The 24,620-nt window shown below is 48.2% G+C and overlaps 7 protein-coding genes across 7 annotated transcripts; 2 read left to right on the top strand and 5 right to left on the bottom strand.

Annotated features, from left to right (window-relative positions):
• Positions 1-89: 89 nt before the first annotated feature.
• FPOAC1_010141 (uncharacterized protein) lies at positions 90-1,043 on the top strand (the record flags this gene model as incomplete). The annotated part of the gene is made up of 2 exons (XM_044854536.1): positions 90-255; positions 355-1,043. The coding sequence occupies 2 exons, from the start codon at positions 90-92 to the stop codon at positions 1,041-1,043; spliced, it is 855 nt and encodes a 284-aa protein (XP_044701849.1).
• Positions 1,044-1,407: 364 nt separating this feature from the next.
• Positions 1,408-2,454, bottom strand: FPOAC1_010140 (uncharacterized protein; the record flags this gene model as incomplete). Its single annotated transcript, XM_044854535.1, has 2 exons — positions 1,408-2,285; positions 2,346-2,454. 2 exons carry the CDS (start codon positions 2,452-2,454, stop codon positions 1,408-1,410), a joined length of 987 nt encoding a protein of 328 aa, XP_044701848.1.
• Positions 2,455-2,987: 533 nt separating this feature from the next.
• Positions 2,988-4,744, top strand: FPOAC1_010139 (uncharacterized protein; the record flags this gene model as incomplete). The annotated part of the gene is made up of 4 exons (XM_044854534.1): positions 2,988-3,292; positions 3,357-3,440; positions 3,492-3,573; positions 3,758-4,744. 4 exons carry the CDS (start codon positions 2,988-2,990, stop codon positions 4,742-4,744), a joined length of 1,458 nt encoding a protein of 485 aa, XP_044701847.1.
• A 458-nt stretch (positions 4,745-5,202) lies between these two features.
• On the bottom strand, positions 5,203-6,023 carry FPOAC1_010138 (uncharacterized protein; the record flags this gene model as incomplete). Its single annotated transcript, XM_044854533.1, has 2 exons — positions 5,203-5,276; positions 5,330-6,023. 2 exons carry the CDS (start codon positions 6,021-6,023, stop codon positions 5,203-5,205), a joined length of 768 nt encoding a protein of 255 aa, XP_044701846.1.
• A 1,667-nt stretch (positions 6,024-7,690) lies between these two features.
• FPOAC1_010137 (uncharacterized protein) lies at positions 7,691-10,989 on the bottom strand (the record flags this gene model as incomplete). The annotated part of the gene is made up of 5 exons (XM_044854532.1): positions 7,691-8,506; positions 8,564-8,710; positions 8,774-9,103; positions 9,164-9,190; positions 10,876-10,989. 5 exons carry the CDS (start codon positions 10,987-10,989, stop codon positions 7,691-7,693), a joined length of 1,434 nt encoding a protein of 477 aa, XP_044701845.1.
• Positions 10,990-15,612: 4,623 nt separating this feature from the next.
• FPOAC1_010136 (uncharacterized protein) lies at positions 15,613-15,899 on the bottom strand (the record flags this gene model as incomplete). The annotated part of the gene is made up of 2 exons (XM_044854531.1): positions 15,613-15,700; positions 15,727-15,899. 2 exons carry the CDS (start codon positions 15,897-15,899, stop codon positions 15,613-15,615), a joined length of 261 nt encoding a protein of 86 aa, XP_044701844.1.
• A 69-nt stretch (positions 15,900-15,968) lies between these two features.
• Positions 15,969-16,470, bottom strand: FPOAC1_010135 (uncharacterized protein; the record flags this gene model as incomplete). The annotated part of the gene is made up of 2 exons (XM_044854530.1): positions 15,969-16,234; positions 16,332-16,470. The coding sequence occupies 2 exons, from the start codon at positions 16,468-16,470 to the stop codon at positions 15,969-15,971; spliced, it is 405 nt and encodes a 134-aa protein (XP_044701843.1).
• Between the last annotated feature and the right edge of the window lie 8,150 nt (positions 16,471-24,620).

Raw genomic sequence — 24,620 nt, 5'->3', positions numbered from 1 at the left:
TGGGATCCATGAATGAGGTTTTAAAGTCAATCTGATGTCGAGATCTAATGTTTTGGCTCATCAAAGAAGAAGAATTCACCTAAGCAATCATGGCTGAACGTGTAGCTCAAATCGCATCTCATATTACCTACCCAAAAGGTCTTCTTGCGCAACAAACTGCGATAATAACGGGGAGTGGACAGGGAATTGGTGCTGAAGCAGCGCGCCTGTTCGCCCAGGAGGGTGCCAAAGTAGTCGTTTGCGATGTTGATTCAGGTAAGTTACAATTGCTCAGCCCCTGGAAGGATCTCAGAAAACACAGCTTCGAGATGAACAAGGTCGATCATGCTAACACTTCTTGTTACCGTACTAAAGCCAATGCACAACGCGTCGTGGAAGACATTGCCAGATCCGGAGGCCAAGCTCTGGCTGTACCCGGTGACATAACAGATGCAGAGTACATCGACCAGCTAGTGAAGCGCGCAGCCGAGTTTGGTGGAGGGGAAATCCACATCATCGTCAACAACGCCGGGTATACTTGGGATGGTGTGGTGCACAAGGTGACTGATAAACAATGGGCTGCGATGGAGAATATCCACGGGACTGCCCCGTTCCAGCTTATTCGCACCGCAGCCCCATACTTTCGCGTCAAAGATGGAAAGCAGCGAAACATTGTCGGCATCTCTTCAACTTCAGGTGTTCACGGAAACGCCGGCCAGTCGAACTATGCCTTCTTTAAAGCCGGCGTATCTGGACTGATGAAGACGATCGCAAAGGAATGGGGCCCTGCGTTCAACGTCCGAGCTAACACGGTGGCATTCGGCTACATTGAGACACGCCTAACTCAAGCGAAAGAGGCAGGGGCGTTTATCACGGGACCAGGCGGCGAAAAGGTCCAGCTCGGCGTTCCTGGCCGGGATGGCAAATCTTCCTTTGAGGACATCCCACTACGCAGGCCTGGCTCAGCAGAAGATGCAGCCAAGGTTGTTCTTGCTGTTTGTAGCCCTCTTTTCTCATACGTAACTGGCCAGGTGATCAGTGTGACTGGAGGGAGGAATATGTGAGGGGTAGGCGGGGAAGAGTCACTTTCAGTAGTATTACAAAAATTCACATTATTTGGCATGTCACATCAATTGTCTCCATGGTGAAAACCCGCGGCAGAACTCCGAGGGAATCCGGTGTTTCAATCACAGCTTCAATTTCTTAGACCAAGTGTCAGTTGTTGCTCAGGTATTGTAGAATACATTTGCCAAAGTGGCCTCAGGGTGTTGGACAAATTGATCGCTGGAAACACAGGAGACAAAATTATTAGGTCAACTTATGCTCTTTAGACTATAGCTCTTAGACTACTTTGTTTTTATACCCCAGCGTTTCTGATTGCAACTTTTCTGCTGCCAACTAAATTGACTAACACATATGGTCTGTTACTCATAGCCTCCCTTTGTCTTCCTTCACATTTCTGGCCCCCAGATTTCGGGATGCCGAGAGTACCAAGTTGACATGACTGGCAAGCGCAACAAGATCCCCTTCCTGATCCAAGATGGTAACTTGCAAGTCAAGCCGCCCTTGTTCAATCTTCCTTGCCTCCGTCCTGATGAGAAGCCATTCTACCCCCTCCTGTCGCAATATCTTCTTGATGTCCAAGTTCATCACAAGAGTTGGGTACCAAAATGGATCATTTCTCGAGAAAGGTACTGCTTCCGCCTCACTCTTCTCACCCTCTGGTAACGGTCTCCAGCCTTCAACGACGTAGGGCTTCGCATCAACAACAAGGGACAATGTGGAGTTGGTAAAGCGTTCACCGCTTGTTAGTCGAATCCACGAGTCTTCAAGTCCTTTGCGGTCGGGCTGTCGCCTGTAATACGATTCAAAGGCTCCTTCCACGGCGCGGACAAATCCCAGCGATGCCAAGTGAGAGATCTGGATACGGGACGCCTCCAGCGACCAGTTTGGGTCCAGTTCCTTCGCAGCTCGCTCTAGATCAATGGCCGGGGCTGGAGGGAGGAGTTTCCAGCCAGTAGTAAGTGTCAGGCTGTCTGTTGTCGGAGCCAAACACACATAGTAGCCAAGAACACACTTCCTTGCCTTGGAGTTTGACGAGTCATTGCCTTGAGTAAGAGTTGCATGAAAGGTAGAGGTTGCGAGACCCATTTTCACTTTCTCTATGGCGATAGTTACTTCACCTATCTGGGTGCGATTGACATATTGAAGCTGAGCTGAGATGATCTCTTGTCGTAGGGCAAGATTTCGAATATGACTCTGCACAGCTTGATACATCACGCTCGCCACGTAACCGCCATTTGGTACTGTTATCCATGTCAACTATTATTTCTCGCTTTGTCGTTTGTGGTTTTGGCGTGACAAACCTGCACCTACGCAGTAGTCCTTGTGGAGATTGGCGCTCCACAAGTCGTTCTCACGCTGAGTCACGCCTGTGGCAGTGCTGAACGGCACAATGGATGAAGATAAACTCATGTTGTCGATTTGCGTTGCCTTGTGATAATTGGTAGGGAGCGTAACGTACCGTCGGCTACTTGCAGTGTAGGTAGGTGCCTATGTTCTAGTCGGGTGGGGAAACTGTGGCTTCCGAGAAATGCCTCGGCGATATGGCTGCACCGTTTCTTGGCACGGCGTGGTACAAATACTTCGATGCCAATTTTACCGTTACGGGTTTTCGCCGGTTCGGCTGTTTTCCGAAACCCCATACGGTAAAGCTTGACGACGTTGTCAACCCCCCTAAGGCCAATCGGTAGGCGGGAATACTAAATTATTTGTTAAGCTTGCAATCAACCTTAGCTATCTGGGGAACCTGGGGAATCCGGGGAAACCTGGGGTTTTCTCCATTGTGGGGTAACAACCTCTTGTCACGGCGAAGATCTTCGTACATATAAGGAGAGTTGTGCCACGATCATCGTTTCTTTTGTATTGCATTCAGAGTAGCTTTCAACGTCAGCTAACAGACCAATCAATCAATCTAATATTTATCGTCTCTGTTTTGTCAAGTCTTAATGGCGTCCAACGGTATTGATTCGGCGACACAGCCAGCTGTTAGACTGGCTTCATTGCGCCATGATAAGAGCGAAGCGCCGAACGCCGACAACGTTATAAATGTGGAGCACGATGAAGAAGGCAGTATGAAGCATGTCGATGCTGATTCGACGCCTGTATCTGCTCGCGACCATGCCTTTGCCGAACTCGGAATCCCAAATTGGGAAGAGTTGGAGAAGAAGGTTGTTCGCCGGCTTGATATGACCCTCTTGCCGACGCTTTGGCTTCTCTATGTCTTCAACTACCTTGACAGAGCCTCCCTTGGGTAAGTCATCACCAACCAAGACCATTATATCTTTCATGCTGGAACTAACCATTTGATCACCTAGGCAAGCCCGTCTAAGTACTCTTGATGAAGATCTTCAATTAGTGGGGTCGCAGTTTGGATCTGCTGTGTCTATCCTCAGTGCTGGGTAAGTGCAAACTCGACTTCGTCTCGGATTATCTCCTCTAATGTTCAACAGCTATGTTCTCGGTCAGGTTCCCTCCAACATGATCATTGGCAAGTCGGCCGAGTCTGTACCTTCCCGGTATGGCCATCTTATGGTCTGGTGTTTCGGCTGCCGTTGCTGGAGTCAAAACCTACGAGGGTCTCTTGGCCGTTCGTTTCTTTCTTGGTTTGGTTGAAGCACCCCTCTTCCCAGGAGTAAATTTCCCAGCGATAAATGCAATATAGCATGTCCCTACACAGAGTGCAAAAGCTAATTTGTGACCGCCTTGTTCATCACAGGCTATCTATGTCATGTCCAGCTGGTACACCCGTCGAGAAATCGCGGTCCGCATTGCCATCATGTCCACTGGAGTCTCTCTGGCCAACGGGTTATCAGGTCTGATCGCCGCAGCAGTCTTCACTACACTTGAGGGTGCACGTGGTGTCGCCGGTTGGCAATGGCTTTTTATTGTTTTGGCTCTGTTTGGGTCAGCATTTGCCTTTGCCGCTGTGTTTTTACTACCTGACTACCCTCAGTCTAAGAGTGGAAGTGCCCTGTGGACTATGACTGAGGACATGCGCAAGGTTGCCCAGATCCGAATTATCGCCGATAGAGTCTCCGAAGTTGAGATCCAGTCTACCATCTGGACTGGTGTTAAGCTTACAGTCATCGACTATAAGTTCTGGCTTCTGACTGGAGTTAATATCGCCATCTCGGCTGCTTACGGTTTCTCTAACTTCTATCCAGCCATTGTCCGTGGTCTGGGCTATGACAGGATCACGGCACTTCTTCTCACTTTTCCACCCTATTGTGTCGCTGCCGCCACGTCCATTGCTGTTGCTTGGAATTCTGATCGTGTTGGAGAGCGTGGATGGCATTTTTCGACTCCTATCGCCGTTGGTCTGGCTGGCTATGTCATCTGCATGATTACAACGGCGACCGTTCCTCGATACTCAGCTTCATATCTGTTTATCGGAGGCTTGTTCGGTGCCAACCCTCTGATTCAGACGTGGCTGTCTACGACTCTAGCCCGTACTCCGGAGAAGAAGGCTGTCTCTGTAGCCCTCTATAACGTTCTGAGTCAGATTGGTAACGTTATAGCGCCATTTTTCTTCATTGACTCCAATGAGCCTCGATACCGCCTGGCATTTATCCTCATGTTTCTCATGGGTAGTCTTTGTATCATCTTTGCTTTGACCCTTAAGCACTGCCTCTGGAGGGAAAACAAAAGATTGTACCGCGAGGCACAGGAGAATGGTACTCCTTACATGCCATACCTACAGTAAATTGGTGATTTCCATGAGGTCATACTATATATACATGGACCTTGTTCATGAGACTAGGATGAATATTATATGACTGGCTCAACATCCCGAATTTGCAATTTTCAACAACCAGTTCATAAATCTCGCTTGATTGGTTACATTTGCCAACAGTGAACAGATAAAGCTCTTAGTTTTAGTCAAGGTCAAGCATGATGCTTCATAAAAGATTGTCTCGCAAGATGCCAATGTATCGCACGTGAAGTCAGAGGTGGTTACACATTCATTGCAGTTGTGAGTAAGTTATTGTTTGATCAACTTCGATCATGTCACATAATGGGTTTCGTTCCATTCAGATGGCCAACTTGTAGTTCAAAATCTTAAGTACATTGTGAAGACTCATGCTTCAGGTGAGAGTCAAGAATATTTATATACATAAGAATAAAATCCCCATTCATCCTCCAGTCTTAAAATCACGATACTTAGCAGTAGTTCTGGCCGTTACCTTGGAAAGTTCCAGACTGATAAGCACCAGCAGCGTTTCCAAGACACTCGGCTACAAACATATTAGCATTGAATCATAACCCGAGTCACAATACTGTTACTTACCAACAGTTACAATCTTGAGGTTGTTTTGTCGTGCCCAGTTGATCAACCAGGGAGTCAAAGTGTTGACAGTGCTGGCATAAGTCTCGTGCATGAGAGGGATGTGACCATTACCACCAGCGCCAGCCTGCTGGAACTTCTGCTGGCTCTGTTGAGCAGACTGCCCGTTCCAGTCACCAGAGTCGACGTCGTTGGTGATGACCTTGTAGCCGAGCTGCTGCATGGTAGGAAGGACGTTGCCACCAGTGGCGAGGTAAGGAGGGCGCATGTAGGCGGGCTTCTTGCCGATGATGTTGACCATGGCCTGCTCGAACTTCTGCATCTCCTGCTTCAGCTGATCGGTGCTCAGACTGCCGAAGTTCTGGGGGTGGGTCCATGTGTGACTGGCGATCTGGTGGCCAGAGTTGTAGGCCTTCTTGACGGCGGCTTGGTTGTTGTAGACACAGCCGTACAGCTTGCCGGTCCAGAAGAATGTACCCTTCGCACCGGCCTGGTCGAGGATGTCGATCAGCTGGTTAGTGTACTGGCCAGGACCGTCATCGTAGGCGAGGGCGAGAACACCGGGCTTGGAGCATTGGCGAATGACTTGTCCAGCAGCCTGGCGGTTGAAGATCTCAATGGGATCTTCAACGGCAGCGGCAGCGACATTGCCGACGAGCAGGAGGCTGCTGAGAGCGGTGATGAGGAAAGACTTCATTTTCGAGTAAATATATACAAGAATATTGGGATACACAAAGAGTGGATGGATGGTTGCCAAGGAACATTGTTTTGCCAAGCTGGGCTTTTATAATGCTAATTGATCTCCGCAAAAGATGTCAACCCTGGTTAGATGTCGCATCAAGCTGGATCTTTCAGTGGTGAAGTGGATATTGTCACTGTATGATTTGACCTATCGGAAGAACTTTTGACAGGACAACCGTTCAGGCTAAACTCGATGATCCCTGTCTCTCCACCCCCTTAATTCATCGAACTGCCACTGCCACTGCACCCCAGTTTTTCAACGGGTATTTCCAACTTGTGGACAGATAATAACAGCCGAGAAGGATATGGACTCGTCGGCATTAATGCCATGTGGCTCGATAATGCGGGGAAGCCATCGCTGGGTTGCCATTTTGAGTAGACTTGAAGCCCAAATGAATGGAACGGGCTTTCATCCTCCGGCATTGAGTTGATCTCGGCTAAAAGGGACCACTTTCATGTTTATGACAAAGTTGTTTCAAGATCCGGAGATGAAAAACTCCGTCTGTTTTGGGAATCCGGGTCAACATTCCATTGTCTGGGTTGTCGCTAGCCAATGACATTCTGCGACAATTCAATCGGTAAAACCACAGCATCATAGATCACGCTTCATTGAGTTCATTTTAGCTGGTCAGGTTATGTCGCTGAAAATTGTGGTCTGCCCATGTCTCTCGCCAAGGTGGAGATGAAGATCCTGACTTGTTTTGCAAACTCGACATTCCCGTGACCTACCCTACGGCTTGGATGGCACGATCAAGAAATCATGGCTTTAGATGACGCGCAACAACAATGAATACTTGGTAGGAAGATCTTGGTTGATACTGTTCATTTCAAAACATCTGCGTAGTCATTCAATTGAATCGTGGGCTTCGTTAACCTTCCTCTCAACAAATGACATGCCATAAGGACATCCACAATACAGCCTCACCTCCAACATCCAACGATATGAGAGAAAACAGGTCAAGCGCCAAGCAATTTGCGACTGATTTGCTGTTCATTGAAGATATACCCAAGTCTTGACCTCTACTGAGTATCATATGATGTTTCGTGTCTTGCTGTCTTGGGTACACGGTCAAGCACGGGGCCAAACAATGACCCGTTCGTATCAAGTACGTACCTGAGGCGAGACTCGGTGGCACGTGATGATAACAAATAAGAAAAAGCGGAACTGACCACCGGAGCGGGATTAGATATGTCCATCCCGCTAGGACGTACAGGGTAATTTTTTCTGTCGCGTTAGTGACGCCGGAATAACCAATCACTTTTTTTCACTTGGTCCGAAAGAAGTGCAACGCGACGCGACGAGACGCGATGCGAGGTTAAAGTTAAACAACGAATCATCGCTTGACATCGACGACGAGAGAAGACACCCAGATTCCCAGTAAATATAAATCTTTTGAAGTCAATTCAATTCACAAAGTGTTGTCAATATCTTTGCGTTAGTTTACTGTTCTAGCGTACGTCGATGGAATAAGAGTCTGTATATGATAATCATGAGGGAGCTTCTGGAGTTGTTGAGTCAAAAGGAATAGAATAAAATGTTTAAAATAGTAAAACTTCTCAAGCTATTTACTAGAATTCTAGAAAAGAGAATTTAATGATTTTAGCCTAACTAGAGGTAACCTCCTATAAGTTTCCCCAAATCTGAACTGGAATATTGCTATTGGGAGATATGGGTATTACTGTTGGACCTTTTGCAATGCCAAGATTGACCCGAAGAAAATGTCTCATGCTGGCTACCCATTCCTTTCGACCCGAAAGATCGACACCAGCGAGATTGACTTGCTCAAGACATAAGGCGAGAGTGGGAAAAACCTGTAGAGTGAGGTAACCTAACACACTTGGAATACCTTCCGCTCTGCAATATTGCGGACCTTGCTTGACGATGTTTATGAAAGTCGAGAGACAAGATTCACACAAGCGATCAGTGAACGATAAGAGACGAGATTCTATCTCGGCCTGGCAGAGAATCGGTTTAGGTCCCACTTTGCTTTGTTCAAATATGCCATTGGTGAACAAAAGTGCCTGGTTGAGGATGGTTCGAACCATCCAATAGAATCTCCAGAGTATCTGGTTCGTGAGCGATGAGTACGTGTGTGAATTGTGAGGCCTCCACGATGTATTGAGTAAAGGTTGCAACCATTCAACTTCGGTGTCGGTCATTGATTCCACCGCATAGGTTGAAGAAGGAGGTACACTCGTAGCCCACTCCTCAAGCTCCTTGTCCAAGGTCAAGGCCTGAGATGTGATAGCAGATAGTTGTGTGATATCTTGATCCGTTTCGTAAGTCAACAAAGCTGTTCTCCATTCCATGCAAAGTCGTGCAGATTGGTAGATCAGCTGTGTATGTGCGTAAAAGTAAGGTAGCCTTGGCAGGCATAGCTCTTTTACCGACGCCCAAGATATAGAAAGTCCTTGGCCAGTCACAAGGCCAATGTGAATCTATAATGATATGAGTTTCATTGTGTAGATACTGCACATACTGGGGGGTGGACGTACCATTTGCATGAAAATAAGTATGGACACCTCATACTCTGCTGGACACTCTATGATCTTGTCTTGCCCTCGTAAGTTCAATAAAGTACAGCCTCCACTGATGTGTGACACCCAAGAACCTTCGAGCGCGACGGATTGATCTACCAAACCCTGATGTGATTCAGCAAATAACTTTCACAGTCGCATATAGCCAATCAATTTAATGCCGCTTACCTCATATATGCCAAGCAACATAATAGAGCTCATGACTTCGCAGTATTGAGAGGAATCAAACATGCCAAGCATAGTGTCTTTTAGCATACGTATTGCCTCTCCATATAGCTTGGCTGCATCCCTCAGAGTTTGATTAGAGTTGAATCTCTGCCCGTAGCTGGCACTAGCTAAGGCATTGACCGATTTGTGTAGAAGGCTATCTGGTCTGGAGTTGAAGTAAATCTGGGGAAGGCTGCTATACCAAGATACAGTATGTCCCGATGGGATATCGGCGTGAGTCGACCAGTCAAAGAAAAACCTTTCCAGAATTTGTGTTTGCGAGGAGTCTGGCTATATCCGAGTGGTCAGTTGAGTCAGAGTAGGCATAATATGTCAGTGTCAGTAACATACCGTGTTGAGATTGAGTGGCGATCCAGTCTTGATGTCAGAATTTACATCCGAACTATTATCAGAGCAACTTTGTACTTGTTCCTTCTTATGTTCATCCTCGCCGGGCCAAACACAAGTCTGGGCAGTACGAGAGCAATTGCCACAAACAGGTTTTGCCTCGTTACACTTTTTCCGTTTTGCACGACAAACAAGACAACCAGATCTGGAACGAGGGTAGTGTCGACGAGGTTTGGTTGGATAGGGTGCTCCCTTGCAGGGCAAACTCTGCTGGCAGTCCATATGCGTAATATAATGGGGTTTTGCGCTTCAAAGTAATCAGTCACTGTGGTAATATGAACGAGAAGAATATGATAGGATGTTTACGCTACTTATTCTGCTCAGCTATGAGCTAAATACTACTACTGTAAAATGTCGTGAAACTTACTTCCTGACAGGGCGCCCCTAAGTGTGGTTAGCTCTCTCGCTAATACAATAAAGTTTACATGGCATTGGAGTATACTCTTCCTATTCGTCACTCACAGTTCAAGACCAGGGGTTTCATATCTAAGCGCTTATCGCTGATTAGATTGTGATAAAAACCAATGAGAGCTGGATTCAATGTTACATTGTGGAAGATCGGCTAGACCAATACCCACTCGGAGTGGGCTGTACGGCAGGGCCATTAGCAAAAGTGCAAGCTTTCGAGGCTGTACCCCAGAAAAGCTAGGGTTTTAGAATTCCGTCACTAACCAATTCCATATGTTATTGAGTTAGCCGCCCAGACTACACTACTCAATACGGATAATGTACGACCAATAAGATAAGTTGATTTTTGGTGGTTTGAAGCTTACACAATGGCTGTCCACTTGCAAAGAGCTGATCCACATCTTCTGAACTTTGGCCCTTAAGTTCGGGAATAAAAACGTGAGAAAGAATAACCATAGCTACACAAATGCAGTTGTAAATAAATCCAACCTCTGCCCCAAGCGCTGCATAGGCTTGTTGAGAAGAGCAGAAAAGGAACGGCCTGAGACAAATCTGTAAAGCCAACACCGGAAAGAGACAATGTTCATGATCGGAATCTTACGTGGCTGTTCCTATGTCGCTCGTTCGAATTGGCAAGTGTCCGACACAGCCCACAATAAAGAGAAAGATTGCCATACCAGTGCCTCTGGTCGGCAGAAGTACTCTTCTACCCACCATGTCGATGGTGTACCGTGTAATAAGCAGACATACAAGTCCAAAAAGCGAGTTGAGTACGAGAAACAGAAAACTTCTGTGCCCGAATCCCTGGAAGAAGCAGAAGTTAAACGAGTATTGTGAGGCAAAAGCCTGACCGTTGATTTGCTGTCCAAACATGGCCAGGTGGGCAACTGTAATGCGAGATATGTTTTTAGTATCGAATAGTTTAGACCAATTACATTGTGACCAGTTGAACGGGGCTGGATATCCTGTATCTTGAAATAAATGTTCTGTTCCGACGTGTTCATTCGAATATGACCAAGATCTCTGGTGGCTTTTGCTCCTCGATCCTTGGATAGAAGCCCAACGCGGGAAGTTTGTCTGACAGCTTACGTGATTCTGGTTGCCGAGTAGATACCATCGAGCACTCTCTGGTACCTAAACCCAGAAAACCAGAAGGACGATAGGAGCAAAGAATGATGACGCCACAGAAATGACATAACCTGAGTTACACTGCATCGAAGCTGGGCCCATGGAACGAGAGACGTTACAAGAGATTCTATGACAACAATGGGTTGTAGGGTTGGGATCATAAGGCCACGAAGGGCCTTGCGAGCCGTTTCACCTTGGTAGATGGGGATGACTATGATGGCAGTACCTGCCATGGCAAAGGCAATAAAACGATAGAGAATGTAAAGAGAATTTACAAGAAAGAGGCCATGATAAAACCCATTATGGCAACCTTTCTGACCCATTGCTCGACAATAACACTGCTATTCACACTCTCCAAAGTCTTTCCGAAAAGAAGAAACCGAAGTAATGTCAGCACGAAGCTACGGCTGAAAAGCACAATTTCCTGTTTTGTCGTCGCAGGCACCAACTTGCCGACTGAACAATTGTATGTATTGGGCAGATTCAAAGTTGGCAACGTCATAGCCAAAGTTGAAGGAATAGAAGCACATATATCTGTGAGAAGTTCAATTCTCAATGACTATCAGATACGCTAGAAGGTATCATCTTACACTAGGAAAAAGACCATTGTCCTTTCATTTCCCAAAAGCGACCGCATTCCACTTTTGTTATTTCCAACCATGATGCGACGACGTGCGAAATAGAAACAAGTGTGATAACTGGTAGTCTTTGAAACCTTGGGTTTTTCGTCCAAGGCATTACATCAGCCCCTTCTAACGGCCACTCTAATGTAGCATTCTCATACTTGTCCGCCAAGGTCTTATATTCTGTATCATCCGCGAGACTATGCAACTGATGGTGGTCATTAGATCTATGGTACAATTCCGTTGGTTCGCAAAGTCGGTATACGAAGGTCCGGATCCCATCACGTGGCAAGATAGCCTTTCCCACCCATGTTGTATCTTGGTGTTGGAGACCCACCTTCAGATCGTATCGGTAGAGTGCTTGTTGAAGAGTAGACTCCTCAGAAGTGGGAAATCCGCCTTCAGAGAAAGAATACTGCTTGTACGGTTTAGGAACTCACGACAAACCATTGTGGGTGAATTTCTGCCCGATTGCAGGAATTGTCAGTAGAGTCGGCACCAGATCAACCATTTCTGTCATTGCATTGAACGTCTTCCGCTCAGTTAAACCTGCACCGCCAATAACAAGAGGCTCATAAACCAGTGTCTCAAAAATATCTGAAGACCCATTTTCGATACATACTTGCTCACCGAGATATCATCATGTGACTGTATCTTTCGAAATGCCAAGATCATCCACCTTTTTGAGCTCCCGTCCAAACTGATTGTCAAGTCTTGAGATCATGCCATAGTATGCCGCCTTTATCTCCCTCCAATTGTCTTCTGTCGCACAATGCGTCCCGTAGTGTCCATGAAATGTCTTCATGTATCGCGGCTCATGCCTAGTCGTCTTCTTGGACATTGCCTCAATGTTAGAAATCTCTGAACGATCGTACATGAAAAGATAGAGCTCTATAACCTAGAATGGGCAGTGAGGAAAGATGAGCGGTATTGATAAAACCCAAGCCTGATCTTAAGGTGGGCAGTCCAACCACGGCAAAGTTGATCGCACGATGGCTTCATCGTAGTCCATGGTATTATCCGCATATCTTGGCCCCTGGTAAATTAAGATCCCCCAGATACTCTCATCGATCTCCCGTCACTCGCCAACAAGCTTGGGTATAAATTCTGGTATCTCAAGAAACCCTCAATCATTGTGACTCAATTCGGTTACAGTCGATGCAAAGGTGTCTCCTCTTGGTGCAGGAAAAGCCACGTGATACCCTGATTCTTTCGAACTGCGAAAGGTGTTGGGTTTTTATGTCGTGATGGGGCTTTCAAGACTTCTGTGGCTGCTGACATGAGGGGATGTTGTTGTGAACATGCTACATCGTAACTAGGAGCACACAGGCGCCCGGGTGAAATAGTTTGTCAAAGGACCTCACTGTGCAGCAAATGCATCGACGTCTGGAGTTGTAATGACAGAGTTAGGAGAGGTTGTGTAGCCTAGAGAGTCATGTCTCAATCGATAGGTCATAAACAAAATGTAGTTGGGTAAACATTAATGGCAGAGCCTCTAGTGTAAGTGAACAAGAGTGAGACATTTTGAATTTTGTCTAATTAATAGTCATAAGTTCAGATTGTTGTTGGTCGTGATCTCAAAACTATCACATGACTGAACTGGCTTCTCATTGGCCGCTGATGTCGTTCTCCACATCTCACGGATCTCACCCCCGCAATTTGGACCCTGGTTGACGTGGTACAGAGAGGATATTTAACCAGAAACTCGGATCATGACTAAACAATATACACCGATATAAAATTTAACAACATCAACATCGCAAATTGAATCTTTCTCCATCGAGCCCCTCCAACTGGAGTCAAGGGAAACTCGATACCATACTGTCCAGAGCCATTCGTGCTTCAGCAATGCGACTTACACCTGTCCAAGGACGAGATAATACAACAGCGAATACGTGGATGAAGCGTGTTCAGCACGTGATGGTCAAAAACATGGGCAATGTATCAGTACACAGACTTCAAGCTTTACTACTTGTTGTCAGGTTTCATTTTTCGATGCAATTTACTGGGGATGTTTGTATGTTACTTTTTATTGCCTCCAGGGTCGCGTTCACAAAACAGCTAAATCAAGAACGTGCATCTACTGACCCTGTCAGACAAGAATGTCTTCGTCAAATAATGTGGTCCAGATATGTAATTGACAAGATCCTCTCCGGGATCATTGAAGATTTGACCCTTCGCCCAACACAAAGAACGCACATCGGACTCCCAGGCAGCCAACATGACTTCCAACTTGGGTTAGAGTCCGGGGCGCCTGTCTTGGGAACAAAAAATGACAAGGGTACTGATCTAAATCCGTTGGCAAATCTGCTCCGGTTGTATGGCATTCCCATAGGTAATATATGAGATGGTTCTGCGAGACACTTATCAATACTTCCAACATACACTCGACACTTCATTCTCAGTGGACACACTCCTCACAGCAGCCATAGACAGTCACTCTCGCTAAGTTTCAAACTTGCATAATCCGAGAAGTCCTTGCCTAGAGAGCTGCAACTGAATGACAATGGACTCATGTCAACGTGTTAGTCAAATAAAACACATATATACACAACACTCCATACCGTTCTATTGAGTTCTTGTTGTAATCTTCATCGATTTTTGAGACCAGGTGTTATAGAAGCGGTATAACCAGAGGCAATCGTTCAAATACCAAGAGAATTGAGAACAGATCACGCCTTGGGTCGAGATCAATTGTCTTATGGTGTATAACCTGTATTTTCACTAGGTCAGAAGCCGTGCCGTACGGGCATAGCTCTCACTGAGCCGGCTAATCCGGGTCAACTACGGATCGGGCAACAGATTTACCCGGCCAATTGACATGACGATGCCTTTAAGCATCAAGAATACAAGATTATTGTCAACATCAGTCTTTCAGACCGCTTTACGATCCATAGACATGTGATATAGATGTCGACACATGAAGATAAAGAGACATCTTGGAGCCAGCAAATGTTCTGTGGTCATGTATCAATTGGTCAAGATGATTGATGGTTTGGCCGGTTTGCTTCTTTTAAGCGGAGAAACTTCTCTGCCAGTACTTAGGCAAAGCTCACTAACATTTTACTCGTTATATCGCAAAGCCGACCTGGGGCCGATTTGATTGCCTCTTTTGTGAGTTAGAGTCTCTATTTATCAGCAGTTACAAGCTAATAAACTCACAGGTCGCTGACGTAAAAACTCTCTTGTCAAGATTGGGTCCGAGACATATCACCCAGCTTACTGTAAGTATACAGTATTGATATCTAATTTATTACTGACGTCTACATACAAGTCTGTCTTCTGGAGCGCTGCGGCTAGAAGAAAAACTGCATCGTCGCTCTAAGAATTCTTTTGCTCCGCAAGATGAGAAAGAAGAAGATCCAGCTGACAGAGCTTAGGACCCGAGTTTGAATGAGACACTGTGTCACCGGAATCTTGAGTTACTACGCCCGGGATATTCTTCTGCGCGCCACACTTTGTACATCCCCATTTTGAAAGACAACCAAGAACCCACGGGGCTTTCCTTGACCCATTTGCGTCATTTGGGTTTTCAGTTATTGATAAAGATTCGATTAATTCATCTGGTATGGTATTTAAAATTTTAGGATTTGGATGCCCTTTCCATCAGTTCGTTCTACAAATGAAGAATTATATCAATACGTCTGAATATTAGATAGTTACAATTTGTTCACATGCTTCGTTTTACACGTCCGACTTTAACGTTCCAACTCCAACGTCTACAGTAGCGCCCTTACCATGATCAGAATGCACCTCTGGCAGGTCATCCTCTCTCTGCACCGAGCGCGCCAACTCAGGAGCATCCACCTTGTCCAAGTCTCTTATAGGGATACCTTGGTTGGACAGAAAGTCTACTTGTTCTACAATTTACCCTTGCATTCTGGTACGCAGAGATAGACGAAGACGGTGGCTGTAGCCCTTATCCCTCTAAAGATGAAACCGAGTTTCCTATTGAGACCATCGCACCGGTCGAAGGTAAGGTACGGAATGCTGAAGTTGACGGTGAATTCAGAATGTCAGTAGCATGAGACGTAGTAAATCGCTGTTAGGGATGAACTTCATGACAAAGCTAGTTGTGAAGCTAAGAAGAAACGTCACATCTTGAATGCAGAGAGCAGAGACTTCAGTCGTAACCACATAAACGAGCGGTGCCCAATCAATTAACAACCTGCATGCGAAAACAGCCATCATGGCTATCACATCAGTCTTTCTCGCATCATCATCAATAGGAGACTAAATGCTAAGTCCTCCCATTGTGATCATGGCAGTAAACACGCTACAAGGATGCAATCCAAAGAACTCTAAGATCCGTTCGCTCCATCTGGAAGTAAAGGTCAGTATACATACCGCCGCCCAACAATATTAGCCCAAAGAAGAATGCAAATGATTGTGATTGTGTTGATAGCGGCAGTGATCAAGCTGGATCCGGGTGGATTGATAGTGCCAAGAGCCTTGACATAGACCGCACCATATTGAGATATAAAAGCCTGACCGCTGGGCTGTTGAGAGAAGTTGACCATTATGGAAATAAGAGTTTGCTTGATATTGAGCCCTCGAGAGAGCTCAATAACGTGGCTCTGCTTTGTATCCTACTTGCAGGATACCTGAAGCTCCTGGAACTCGGCATTAACTTCATAATTGTTCGTGAAAACACCTTGACGAGTTGCGACCAGACTTTTACGCGCATTTTCCACTCGTTTTGTCGAAGAAACCAATGAGGTGATTCTGGAACGAACCAAATGCACGCAATGATGATTGGAGGCAATGTAGAACCCTCCGATGAGAATCGGCCAGGCGCGATTGTCGAGGATAGAACTTGTCCCAAAGCAGATAACGTTGATGACTAAATCACCAACTGCCAAGCTAAATTGGTACCATCTTGTAATTAACACGCGAGCCTGAGCCGGGACTTTCTTTGTTGTGCAATTGTGATCCGTACGGATTCAACATACCAATTTCGGATTGGAATGTTGGAACAACACCAAGTTCCATGCCAACATAGACGTAATTGAGAACCCGGGCTGCCATGATCTGCTCTCTATGGAGCGAAGTCACGCCGATGGTAGTTGCATCAAGATCGTATACAATCATGATAAGCATACACCAAGGACGGCCCCATCGCGAAGAAATCCAAGTTGCAATGAGAACACCTGAATGTGTCAGCCCACTAACTGTATTTGGGTTCAGATACACAAAGTGGCTGTGAAGGCAATGTAGTTTTTTGTATTCCATTCGATGATTTTGTTTGTTGTTTGAAAGATGTTGGGATTCATGTCATGTTCATTCTCAAAAGGCGGACGAGATTACAAATTGGTTGCTAGTGATGGGTTTTATGTGCCATGGTGGAATCTGGTTTTGCTTTTTCTGAATGATGTTTTTACCACAGCAGTCATTGAAATGAAATATAAGTGTGTGCAGTTGACGTGCAGTCGATGTTCAAGCAAGGTGCATTACCATGTCGCTGCATCAACTAAAGTGTGTTGATGCAATCATCCTTGCTGCAGATCAATTGAATTAAAAAGTCCAAGACAATGAATGATTGGCAGATTTGAGCAAGTTTTGAGCAGGTTTCTGACCAGAGGTGCAGATAAAGTGGGTCAACGAGACAATTGATCTGCAGCAATTCGACAACCTTGACGCACTAGCGCAGCACAATCGATGACACCCGCTGCTTAGCGTTGGTATCCACTTTCAACTGCCTCGGGACGCGACATCGTTGTTGGAGACTTTAACGCTCATCACCCGGCGTGGAGTGGTGACTTGTACAATGAAACCAATACATCTCCAACCGGCATAGCACTACACCGTGAGATGATGCAAATAGCCAAGATGAGTCTTTTGACGGAACCTGGCACTGTCACATTTTCCCGTGGTATCGTCCCTCATGGCACAGAGGACAAGTCAAAAGTTTCGTGCCTTGACCTCAGCTTCGTCAGCCCGGAATTGGAGGATCAGGTTGTGGGATGGGGACTTTTTTATCCCTGGCAACTCAGTGACCACAGACCTGTCAGAACTGTCATTAATATAACGCCAATCAGAGACGACAAGATGTGGTTTCATTGGAAATCCTGCGATGACGACGCCTTCAGAGATTCACTGAAGCCAAAGTTCGAACAACTTCTGGCCAGGACGGTTGAATCTCCAGACGACATAGACCTCTTTGTCTCTGAATTTCACAATGCTTACAAGGAAACTATTGACCAAGTTGTTTTTTCTTCTCTGGCACATCCACCTCCACCTCGGAATCCCATGGTCCCCTTAGTAGGGAACAACGTTGACGGCGATGGCGTCGTCACTGGCAGTTGTGTCCCTGAAAGCAGTGCTGAAAAAACTAAGAGTTACCGGGAATATATTGAGGCAGCTGCAACTGAGAAAGGACTTCACCAAGTAGTCCGCATGGGGGAAGCGCAATGCAAGCCTAGGGTTCGACCGGGTATGGAGGATCTACGCGACAGTTCGGGCGAAAAGTGTACCACCGAAGAACAGAAACATCTATGTGTGAGACACACGATCTGGTCCCAGACAAGTGAGCGACCAGAGCCTTTCGAATTCCCATATCAGAATCCCGACCGGCTGCAGCGTTCTATGATACTCGAAGTGAGCGAACAGGAAGTCAAAGCCGTAATCATGGCGATGCCGAATCGAAGGGCCGCCGGCCCGGACGAAATCCCCATCCAGGCTCTCAAGAAGTCTTGTGCCCTAGTTGTTCCCGTCCTGACCAAGTTCATCAACATCTGTATCAAGCTCCGTTACTTCCCGAAGGAATGGAGGGAAGCGATTGTGTCCATGATACCAAAGTTGGGCAGGGTTTCTTACGATGCGGCCAAGGACTGGCGCCCTGTCTCGCTACTGTCAGTTCCCGGAAAGGTATTTGAGAAGGTTCTGTCCATACGTCTCACGACCTTTGCCACCGACAACGAACTCATTCCCCGTACACAATACGGCGCGCCTGGCAGATCGACAGTCCAGGCTTTGCACGAGACGGTCGGTATCATTCATGACGCCTGGTCTCGAAAGACGACGAGAAACGCCGCCAAGGGTGTCAAAAACGCGGCCACACTACTAGGTCTTGATATATCTGGTGCCTACAACTGCGTCGATCGACGGATTCTTCTTGAGCGCCTCGGTGAAGTAGGCGTACCCGAATGGTTCCTTCATCTTATACACTCGTTTCTTTCCGATCGCCAGACAGTTCTCAAGCTTCCCGAAAGTTTTTCTGCTCCATTCTTCGCCAACATCGGCATCCCTCAAGGTTCTCCACTGTCGCCAATCCTCTTCGTGCTCTTTACAGCCCCACTCCTCGAGAGAGTCAATCAGTACAACTCAGTATTTGGGGACAAGAATGTGAAAGTCCATTGTATCGCATATGTGGACGATACATATCTCATTGCTGTATCAGACTCACACGAGAGGAATTGTGTCGCTTTGAAGTCATTCCATGATGTGGTACTGGAGTGGGCAGATAGTGTTGGTCTCGAGTTCTCGCCACAGAAATATAGTGTGATGCACTTTCGGAAACGCGGCGACCATAGCGATCCCGATGTATTGCCCGACATTGATGGATTAAAAGACAATCCAGACTGTCTGAAGCGAGAGAGTCTCAGGGTCCTCGGAGTTATGCTGGATCCCCAGCTTACATTTTCCCATCACATCACCAAGATTGAGGCGAGTGTTCACGCCAGTCTACGATTCTTTCGCAGAGTTTGTGGGTCCACATGGGGACTGACACTCCAGGAAGCGAAGAAATGGTACTTTTCTCATATTCGACCCAAGATCGTGTATGCATGTCCAGCTTGGTTTGTTTACGATCTAACACCACCTGGCGAGAGACACATTACACTTCCGGCTCCTCTTCGTGTAGATGAAATGAAACAACTCACAACGCTCCATAACGAATGTCTGAGATTGCTCTCTGGTGCATTCCGCACAACCAGCCGGCCAACGATCCAGAATGAATTGAACATTGAAAGCATCGATGTATTCCTTTGGCGCACGATGATGACGTATCGTGCGACATCGCTTGCTACTCAAACAGAACTGGAGTGTCAAGACCCAGGATCCGTCGAGACAGCATACCGGCTTCTGGATAAGAAAGCATTGTCCTTGGTAGCCGAGGCAAGAAAGCCTGGTCTCTAGTCCGGGTGTTGTTCTGGCTGAACAAACACTTGGGGTTAGCGAGATTGTATGGCGGTTGCGGGTCGTGCACGGGCCATTCCCTCAGGACAACGTTCCCCCAGGACAACAACGGTGATTGGGTCGAAAACAGACGAACCCCAACCCCAAGTTGACAGGGAACTAACACCAAATACCAATAACAGGCCCAGAAAACAACGAGGGGAGGGAAGAGTTCAATCAATTCTTTACATACAGGTAAATCGTAATTAGTAATTTAAAAATAGAGTTTACATATCACTGTAGCAATAACAAAAGCAAGTCTATTTACATTAAGCCAGATATATTTATATCAGTAGGCATTATCATGATACTAAATAACAACAGTATCATCATCCAGACGCAGCCAGATTTGAATTGTGCGTTTTATATCAGCGGCAGCACCGTTCACTCACCACTACGTACAACCATGAAAAATAATACAGTGGACCAGATAATTCAGCTTTGCGAGCAGCTTGATGTCCTGCTTTGTCTGATCTGCGAGGCAGCTATCAAACCCGAGGTCGATAAGGTAGAGCACCACTACCGCAACTGCCACAAAACTGTTGGAGAGCAGCTACAGGCGGTAATTGCATTCGCAGCATCGTTCTCGTCGTCGGGGTGGCGCCCCCGGACACTGCAGGATCCAGCAGACGAGAACATACAACTGCCACCAGATGGAAGCGCGCCGATCCCCGGGCTGAGGACATATAAGGGGTTTAGCTGTAGGGCCGGGGGCTGTCGCTTTCTGACCCGCAACAAGTCGAACTTTTCTACACACGAGACCCGCAACAGACACAGAACGCAGGTGGAAGGTAAGCGCGGACGGGAGTACGTAATGCTTCAGTCACTGCGCAAAGCCCCGCATGCAAGGTACTGGATCGTCAACCCAGCGCGGGGCGCCGAAACCACCGACGCCGATGGCGATCCGGCCACTGAACGCGCTGACGATGGCGTAACTGCTGGGGATGCTCTACTACCGCAGACCGTCCGGGCATGTGAGAAGGATCTAAAGAAGGCAGAGACGGAACGGCAACGTCAGGTAGAGGCACCAGGCGGAGTCGACACCGAGTCGAGATGGGTGCAGTTTATGAAATGGTCGGCGCACTTGCAGCAGAGGGACAAACCGACGCTGTACCAGGCGGGGCTATCACCGGCTTCTGCCGCAGTCGAGCAGCGGATGTGGCCCCGCGAGCGCCGTGAAGCGAACCAGAGGCTACGTGAGCTGACCGAGAGTTTCCGGCGCGAGCTTGGCCGTTGTATGGAGAGGCTGGATAGGGTGCCGGACGAAACGCTCGAGTGGCTCGGCAGCATTGACCCGACCAAGCCGGTATCGACCCCGTTCGGCCGAAAGCAGCAGTCAGATACGATGGACAGGTACAGTGCGTGCTGGCAGCGGTACTTGTGCTATTGCGTCCGGATTCAGGCGCTTGGGCGCGATGGGGCCAAGGCAGAGCACGGTATCCGATTTACGGAAGAGCAGTGGAATTCCCTGGCTGACATCGTCCAGCGACTTGATACTGTTGTCGACAAGAAGAAGAGGCAGGGGCAGCAGCAGGTCACGAAGGGCAGCAGAGAAGGGGATAGAGGAGAGGGAGAAGAAGAAGAAGAAGAAGAAGAAGACCCCGATAAGGAGGCACTTGATGAGGCTGTCTTCGACTTCTGCATCAAGTCGATTAAGCAGAAGCTTGGGAAGAAGCAGTACTACAACCCGCTGCTCCACTTCACGGCTGTACTGGGTGTCAAGGAGGATGGCACGTGGGTACCGTCCCACACACATACCCGGTTTCTCGCCGGTTTCTTATGGTGCGGGCGGATTCTGATGCTAGAGCACTTCTTTGAGGACGACCCGTACGACTCCGACGACTCGAATTGCGACACGAGCTTTGCGGCTATCGATCGGTTCCAGAAGGGTCATCGCGACTGGCTCGCAACCGGCTCGTATACACCGTTCAGTGCTATTATCCAGTGGATGACGTACGGGAGGGGCTACCGTAATCAGGAAGGTGGGCAAGCGCGGGTGCTATGGGACAGTAATGGCATGACGCTCAACTATCTGGGCGACAAGATCACCGTAAACAGCTTTCAACGGGCAGCACAGGCATTCGTGCGAGAAGCGGAGGGCTGGCTCGACAAGCTTATGGACGGACAATGGAGTCAGATCCGCGAAACAATACGGCTACAGGACATCGCCGATAGCTTGGTGTTTGAGGGCCCAGGGCGGTCATTTGCGACGAACCGGAAGAATGCATGGCTCAAGCCGGGTGCAGAGAAGTTAACGAGGCTGTTGGGCACGACGCTGTGGAAGATCGTCGATGCAGGGAACGGCGGTAGTCGGGTCGAGTGCCGTAAACGGGCGATGGATGAGTATCTTGGCTGGCTGCGGCAGTTCCGGTCAAGTATGTTCCCGGTTGTGCATGTATGGGGAGGGCAGCCCGGGCGAGGTCCGGAGGTGTCAACGCTGAAGCACTGCGATACCGATCAGCTGCCGAAGAACGTGTTTGTCTTTGACGGGCAGGTGGTGCTCATCACAGACCGGGACAAAAGCAAGGGATTGAATGGCAAGCAAGGCCGAAAGGTAGCGCGTTTCTTGCCTGAGGGCCCAAGCTTGATGATGGTGGCATATGTCGCATGGCTGCTGCCGTTTGAGAAGGTGCTGCATCGGCTCTCTGGCATTCGAGGCCCGTCCGAAGCGATCAGCCCGTGGCTATGGAAGTCGGCCGAGAAGGGGATCTGGGACACGGCAAAGCTGAGCAAGCAGCTCGCGCTTGTCACAGGTGTACAGATTGGGGTTCAGCTAACTGTTTCAAGCTACCGGCATGTAGCTATTGAGATGGGTCGTCGAATCAAGGGATTAATTGTTCAGCAAGTTGAACTGGAAGCCGCCGTGGCGGACAGCGACGACGAGGCGGCCGATCCGTTAACTGGAGAAGCACACCGACGACCGAAAGTTGAGTATGTATGGGACATCCAAGCGACACACGGAAGTCGAATCGCACGGAATCACTATGCCGTCAATCTTCAATTTCCGAGTCAGTTGCAGCCGGAGATGTTGTCAAATTTCCGGGAGATCAGCCGTCTGTGGCATGAATTTCTGGCCCGAACTGATGGTGATTTCGGTGACAGGAAACGCCGGGCTCATGACGACGATATTATGCCGGTAGTCGACAGATCAGCAAAGAGGCAAAGGCTTGCTATAGACCGAGAGGTACGTATAGTAGCATTTACTCTGCTATTATGTATATACATAATACGCCGGAATTATTGGGATAGATTACAATTGGTGCTGGTACAGAAAAGATGGGGGAGTGGCGCTATAGGGTAGGGCGTAAGAATAAGCTTATTATAACTAACACATAACCGCTATCAGCAGGCAACTTCACCGAGACTCCCGCTGGATGGCGACTTGGCCCCCCGCTATGAGGATGCAGAGATAGATGCTGGGCTGAAGCGTATGCTAGGCGAAGACGCAGGATGGAAGACGGCGCAGCAGCGCGATGGCATGTACCGGATTATGCGACTAGAGAATGACGGCATCCGGAGCGAGTTGCTTATCGTGGTGCTGCCGACAGGCGGTGGCAAAAGCATTTTATTTATGCTGCCGGCTTTTATGGAAGACGAACGAGGCACGGGTGGAGGACCGGTCAGTATTGTGGTTGTCCCGTTTGTATCTCTTGTGCAGGACTTGGTTTCAAGGGCACGCGAGCTCGGCATCGATTGCATGGAATGGAGAAACGATATCGATCAAGAGAGGGATGAACGGCAGCGGGACGCGCGGTTGGTAGTGGTCAGTGCCGATGTGGCCGTGAGCGAAGGATTCACCGCATACGTCGAGAGCATTCGGGGTCGAGGGTTGCTGGAAAGGGTGTTCTTTGACGAGTGTCACACCGCTATCATGGACGTCAGCTACCGAGAGCGGCTAGGGCTGCTAACGGGGCTGCACCGGTTCGGGTGCCCGCTGGTGATGCTTACTGCGACGCTGCCGGTGTCGATGGAGGATTGGTTCCGGGAGCGAATGCTGGCACAGGACGCAACAATCATCCGAGCTCCGACGATGAGGGTGAATATTCGGTACCGAGTGAAGCAGGTAAGGCCGGGGAAGACGGCAATAGAGGACGGAGTGGTAGCTGCAATGAAGGCGATCGAGGAGCGAATGGAGACAGCACAACGCGGAGTGGTATACTGCCGCTCGATCAAGCAGTGTGAGGCAATAGCTGCGATGGTTGGCTGCAAAGCGTATCACAGCAAGCTAACGCGGGAAGCACGAGTTAGTGCAGTGCAAGACTGGGTCGATGGGCGGGACGGTCAGCGGTGGATTGCGGCAACGACTGGACTGGGGACCGGTGTCGACATCAGGGGCATCGTTGGTGTAATTCATGCGGGACCGCCGTTTGGACTAGTCGACTTTGTTCAGCAGACAGGTAGAGGCGGTCGACAGAGAGGTGAGGTTGTAGACTCGGTGATTGTGACAGATGGAAGGGCGGGCTGGGCAAACGAGTTCGGCAGTGATATTGATCACATGAACCGTGAGGCAGTTGAATTGTTTATAAAGGGTGAGGGCTGTCGGCGGTTCGTGCTTGGGCGATTTTTTGATGGGATTGAGCTTTGTTGTAGCGATATGCGGGCAGAATACTGTGATCGGTGCTTAAGGGAAACTGATAAGGTGAATGGCGGAGAAGATAGGGAAGAAGGAAGGGTTCTGGTGGTTAACCGACTGAAGGAGAGCGTGCAGGAGGAGAGCCGGCGGATGACGAGGCTGTATAGCTGGCTAGATCGAGTGCGGGAGGTAGGATGCTCGGTATGCTTTGTTAAGTGGCACATACACGGGGCAAAGGAGGAAAATAAAGGGAGGATAGAGCATGAGCGGAAGGACTGCAAGCTGCTAAAGCAGAAGGATTTTGATCGATGGCAGGCAAGACTACGGTTTGCAGACTACGAGTGCTGCTGGGAGTGCGGTCTGCCGTATAACTGGTGTAGCGTGGGACGAGTGCAGGGTAAGTGTAGCTACCGTAATAGGATATTACCGGTGGTGATGATGGTGAGGGTTAGTGAAACGGTTCGGGAGCTAGTGCGTGATAGGTTTGGGGTAG

This window comes from Fusarium poae, chromosome 4, assembly GCF_019609905.1.
Source record: "Fusarium poae strain DAOMC 252244 chromosome 4, whole genome shotgun sequence".
NCBI classification, from domain to species: Eukaryota; Fungi; Ascomycota; class Sordariomycetes; order Hypocreales; family Nectriaceae; genus Fusarium; species Fusarium poae.
This window is presented reverse-complemented; position numbering and strand designations above follow the sequence as displayed.